Raw genomic sequence first — 6,215 nt, 5'->3', positions numbered from 1 at the left:
CTTCAGATAAGTGTAATTAACGTTTTAATGAAAAGTTTTGTATTACATTTCACGAGCATATACACGAAAATATTCGCAAGTTCTATCCATGTCTCGCGAATAGTGAATGTATTATTATAAGGCCACATTCGAACCCTATTTTCACACAGTTCGAATTTCTTCTTTTTCGCGTTATAACATTCTGTATTTTTTTATGCAAGAAGTAGAAGATTTAATCGTTAATTGAAAAGGAATAAATGGAGTAAATTTGTAAAAAAAAAAATATAGATCTAATGCCTGTAAGCATTTTATTAAAATTATATATAAATGATGACTTTCTTTAAGTCATAAAGTTATCTCAGCTTTAGAAGCAATAAGTAAGGTAAAATTGTAACGTGTGAATTCACTTTAATTGGCTTTATTTATTTATCCTATTTTAATGTTGAGTTCTTGCGGAGATGTATCATTTTTGTGCAACAAATGAATTTTGCAACAGTCTCAGAAAAAAATATGAAGACAAATTTAATACTGACGTAAGCAAACAAAATATATGAGCTCGAACAGACGAAATTTAGAACTGTGAAGAGAGTTAATCTCTAGTTATAATATACGTTTCAAAAATACATACAAGTTTATTTTTTGTATATTGAACCTTTTTTCCTATATACAGAATATATATATGCATATATATATGTGCGTGTGTGTGTGTGTGTGTGTATGTATGTGTGTATATCTGTATATAGGACAAGTAGATATTTTGTGCATAAACATCATATTCACTTCGAGTTCATGTAGTAGTTGTAAGTTGTGGTTCAGAATTCATGCGTCATTCATCATGTTATGCTATTATTTATGTATGTACATACAATATGTGACCATGGTTTCACGTTCGATGGACCGAGTCGTGCGGAAAAAAGAAGGTACGATCGGCAATCTGTCGAACATATCTGAGATAGTTGAGAGAAAGCTTCTCCACATTTAACTATTTCTTTATAATGTATTCGATGTGAGAAAGAGAAACGAAAAAAAAAAAAGAAATGCAGTTGTGTCATCATATAGCCGTAAGACTATTTTTTAGGATTACACGCATAATAAATTGTACAAATTCGTTTATCGTCTCGTGCTCACACACAAGCTAGCGATTACGATTCTATTTACTTATGCGTTGTTTTAATCACATAAATAAATTTTCTATGAAATTGTTTATAATCGACGATCCACATTTAGGCGTTTAGATTGTAAGGGACAGGCAGCGGAGTCTGCTTATGTATATATATGCAACACCACACAACTACAGATGTGACAAAAGGGCAGAGTTTATCTCGAAGAAAAAGGCAATTGTAGAATTCTTTGATTTCCAAACAAGGAGAAAATAAAAAAACCAATGAAAAGTACAGAGGAGTTCGTTTAAATGAAACAATGAAAAAAGACTATCGTTTATACTTTAGCTGTAATACTAATAAAAGCTTATAGCTAATGAAGGCATGTTTTGATTATGTATAAGTGTTAATATACATTTGTAGAACAGATCTTTTTTCGTACGAGACAGATATATATAATTATAATAAAAATATGAGATAAAACTAAGTATCTGTACATTTTTAAACTTATGTAGCTTCTGTCTCGTACTTTTATTGTGAAAATTAGCCGGTAATAAGTGACGACTTTTAATTATATATTTCGAAATCTATTTTTATTAATATATAATCGTGACAATCCAACCGGTAGAATTAAAAAAAATTTTTCTAGCTATAATTTTTTAGCTAATTCGTCATCCTTATTATTGTATAATTTTTGTTCTTATAAGCGATAAAAATTTAATTATATTCATAAGATATTACATGATAATTTCAATTTAAATTCCGATTAATTGAAATCGACTTAAATTAATTACCTTTAAAATTATCAATGTAAGATTTACTGAAAAGTTGGTATTCTTCAGAACATTTTTCACAAAATATTTTTGTACAAATATTTATGGAATTCTTCACACATTAAATATTAAAGGTAGCACCAAACAAGTTCTTCCAAAATATAAGCAATTAAAATTGAAAATAAATGCATATAAAGCCCACTGAGAAATGACAATGGAATCAACGCCGAATTGATGATTTCAAAGTTTGATGTCCATTTCATTTCTCACTGGGAGACCACGTTCTGTTAAGTAGCCGAAGATTAAAGCGAACTTGTCAATTAATGAAAAAATGATCTATTATAAATAAATTAATCAAGTAAATCAAATGATATATCGGATACATCACATAATATATCAAATCAATTGATTACCATAAAATCACACATACGCACACTCCTTACAGAAGATATTTCTATATTTTTTCATGATAGTGTTAGTTATTGCAGGTAAATATATTAGTAAACGATATATCGAATATCTTATTTTAATAAAATTATATAATTTTATTATATTTATTTTAATATACGTGCGCGTATGTGTGTGTAAAAATAAAATGCATATAATAAAATTATAAATATTACGTAAATTGCTTTTAAAAATCTACATACGTAGATAGTATATAAATTCACACATAATTATGTATAGATTATAGAAGCACCTGAGATCCCAGCTTGGACCATTACGGCATGTTCTCATCGCGGTTTTCATTGGGATTTAAATTACTTTTATTTTTTCCGTAAAAATTTATAATACATGAGACGTCAGAATTATGTTAGAAAACATTTACGTATGTTTCACATTACACATACACGAATATATGAGAATAAAATGTAGCTGAGAAGAAACTGCGCGAACATCAACGATGATCAGCGACACACACGGAGCTACCGTTATATTTGTGCACGCACACAGATAATCGGAGGAGATCAATATCGGCATGGCGACGCAGGAGGAGCGATTTCGCACAGTGCTATCATCCACGATCGACGATTGACGAAGAGGGAAAAAAAATGGCACACGATGTTTCTCGCCGGTCGACGAAGCGACCAGGGTATTCCTCCACGAATCATTTCTGCCGGACCACAACCGAGTACCTAGGGTCGCATTAGCGAACGCGTTCCTTGTTGACAGAACGAGCGTACGTTGAGGAGACCGAGAGCGGAGCTTCGACAGCGTGAGACCGGTTGACAGATCGCCACGCGTCAAGCAGCGTCAAGTCGACGATTAACCATCACCATGGCGAAGTATGCCCATGCTTAATTACGTCGCCTTATCTAATTAGAGACTAATTAGACTATGCATACTCGCACGCACATCCCACTTCTGCTCTGTTTACTATTTCTCTACTTTTGCACGCAATTACGCGTGCAATGAGATTACGTTCCGTAGATTGCCTGAGCCTCGTGACAAAAGGACGCGAATTTTCTTTTAAATATTCGAATACTAGAAACAGAATTGTTCTAGAACTCGATGCGTTCTTCTCTTAGAGCACGCTAGCCGGATTGCTCCGCTCTGCGAAGACTGACGAACTACAAGAATTGTCTTACGTGTAATTTAATCTTATCTAGCCTCGATACTATATCGGTTTCTGAGACCGTTTAATGGGTGATATTCGCTCGGGAGCCATTCACTCAGTCATGCGTTCAAACTGAAAAACGTTCCGCAGAACGCGTTCTCTGCATTACTGAGAACAATTGTCTACGATGAAATACTTTAAGATACTTTCGCATTCGTTCCTAATATATTTAGATAGATTAGATTTGGGTAAGCTGTATATGAATCTTGCAGTCAGAAGCAGGAAGTAAACTAGTTTCTCCATGAAAGTTATGTAATTTAGTTTATCACGTGTATACTGTTTTGGTAGAAACTCCTCACTTATTTGTAAAATTTACATCTGTTTTTTTATATTATTTTGTATCCAAACTTTATATTTTTGATTAAAACAAAAAATAGGCAAGAACACGCATATTTATTCTAGAATTCAGAATGAATCCTTTGTTTTCAGAGAGATGATGATAGTGTTCGTTTACGACACTGCAAAGTGTTGTAAAGAGGAGGATGATCCCGCTGAGGCAGTTATGTACTTCCATCCGGCTTGGGTATCTCTCACTCAGAGACTGGCTCTAGCAGGACAGCTGATGGGTGTGCATCATTTCCTGACAACATCGTTTTCAGCACCACGCTCTATCACATTGCAAGATGGAAAGTTTGTGTTAAAGAAGTTTGGACAATATGTGCTAGTAAGTACTACTCCACTGAGGAGCATTCAATATTTGCAATTATATGCTATAATTTTAAATATCTGTAATTTACTGATTATAATACAATCCTGTGTATGGTCTAAGATATTAATAATATATTACTAAATAATATTAATATCAAAAACAAGAATGTGAATATTAAATTTTAAAGCTGTCTTGTCTTTTCTGAAGATTCCTCCGAAGAATTTAGAGTACGCATTTCGTATGATAAATATATTCTTATATTATTACGTTTTGTATTATTCATTCATTTGATGTAGACGTTATTTAATATGATTATTTGTCCCAATATTTACAAAAAACTAATATATCTGTTATACTTTATGACTCATTGGCCATTATAAAATTAACAATTGTAAATTGCGTTGTTTAATTGTTAGGCAGTGGGAACTGATAGAAACATATACGACTGGATACTCGAAAGACGTGCCGATACTCTGGAATCATTGTTGAAGTTCTTTCACTGTGATCTCGTCCAGATACTAGAATCTCTCAATAACGATCGTAATAGATTCACCGAGAAATTGTATCAAATGTTTGAGACCTATCTGCCAATTCTTCAACATAGTGCCAACCTGTTTTCCAACATTCCTGTTATTAAACTTCCTAAGGTTAGTGCAGATAATATTTAATACGGAAACTAATGTTACAAGATAGAAAAAGACATTTATATTTATGCCCAACATAAATATGAATATCAAAACGATTATAAATTTATATAATTTTGTATCTTTCTTTTTTTGCAAGAGAAATGTGTTTCTTTTAATGTAGAGTGCCAGCAATATCTTCTTGGAAGGAATGCAAGTGTTACAGCATTGTCAAGAGATAAATGGCATTTTGGGTGGAGCATTGTTTTACAATAACAAGTATGAAATAGACATTTATAAGTAAAATTGTTAGTTTGATGTCGTGTTCTAATATATTTTCTTAAAATATTAATATATTAACTATTACTCCTAATGTTGTTAATTGCTATTCATTACTTGCACTGAAATTACCTGATCTTTATTAATCTTTCTTTCAGAGTAGTCTCAACGCAACTGGGAGCAGATTTAACAAAACAAATAGTCATAACAGATCCTTACAGAATAAAGGTAATTTCTTCGATTAAATTTATTTAAATGTAAATATAATTTTCTTATTGATCGAATAAAATGACACGTACTCACTTCTACCAATCACTTCTGTTCACAAGAAATTTATAATTTATTGAATTTGAAGGCTCCTGCGGAAAGAATACCCACAGAATTTCACTTGCCGATCGGTGTCCAATTGTTACAAGTGTATATAGAGCGGAAGCAATTCGCAAAATTGATGCAAGAAGCAAATAACGAACGATACTACAATTCATGTCTAGATACGGTAACCAAGAAGATATTACAAAGAAAGGTAGGTGTGTGAAACGAGCAATATATACCTATAATATAAAATTTAATTTAATCTTGCCATTTCGATAAAAATTGTAGTAATGGACAACTTTTTTATTGTCTTGTGTTCAATTCCTTGAACTTTCAGACCGTATCCAAGACTGGCGTTAAAGAACCGTCCGGCATGAAGCGAGATACATCGAAAATTTTTACGGTTCCCGAGGAAGGCGAACTGGACTCCATGAATTACTCGGCACCGCAATACGTGTCGTCTGTGCCGCTCGTGATTAATCACGAGTCACCGATCAGACGCAAGCAAGAAATCAAATCAGAACGTCCCAAGGGTAGTGTCACTGCCCATCCACTCACGCCCAGTGTCTGCGCGACACCATTGAAGGACGTGGATCGAGTGTTACACGGGAACGCTATGCTTATCTGCTCGTCCGAAAGCGGTGGTGAAAACGAGGGACTTAGAAATTCATCGAAAAGTGATGACGATGACATTCCCGATGTCGTTAAAGAGGCACTTAGGTACGTTTATTTTTAAACTAATTTTTATATATTTTATGGAATATAAGATTATGCATTTTGAGGACATGGCTTTCATGGCAAACATAAAAATAAGCTTTATGATCAATTTTCTAGCTATAAAGTAATTGAATTTTGATTTCATATATATATATATATATATAT

General features: G+C 32.9%; 1 protein-coding gene across 1 annotated transcript in view; it reads left to right on the top strand.

Moving 5' to 3' along the window:
- Positions 1 to 2,760: 2,760 nt before the first annotated feature.
- The window catches only part of HPS4 (Hermansky-Pudlak syndrome 4 protein), a 6,455-nt gene continuing 3,000 nt past the window's right edge, over positions 2,761 to 6,215 (top strand). The window contains exons 1-7 of the mRNA XM_018547757.1: positions 2,761 to 3,138; positions 3,900 to 4,134; positions 4,536 to 4,766; positions 4,927 to 5,021; positions 5,180 to 5,249; positions 5,377 to 5,544; positions 5,671 to 6,053. Coding sequence (XP_018403259.1) covers positions 3,131 to 3,138; positions 3,900 to 4,134; positions 4,536 to 4,766; positions 4,927 to 5,021; positions 5,180 to 5,249; positions 5,377 to 5,544; positions 5,671 to 6,053 — 1,190 coding nt within the window. The 5' untranslated portion in view covers positions 2,761 to 3,130. The remainder of the gene's footprint in view (positions 3,139 to 3,899; positions 4,135 to 4,535; positions 4,767 to 4,926; positions 5,022 to 5,179; positions 5,250 to 5,376; positions 5,545 to 5,670; positions 6,054 to 6,215) is intronic.

The sequence above is a fragment of the Cyphomyrmex costatus genome, unplaced genomic scaffold (assembly GCF_001594065.2).
Source record: "Cyphomyrmex costatus isolate MS0001 unplaced genomic scaffold, Ccosl1.0 scaffold685, whole genome shotgun sequence".
NCBI lineage: Eukaryota > Metazoa > Arthropoda > Insecta > Hymenoptera > Formicidae > Cyphomyrmex > Cyphomyrmex costatus.
The sequence above is the reverse complement of the archived record's forward strand: the minus strand, read 5'-3'. Positions and strand labels throughout refer to the sequence as shown.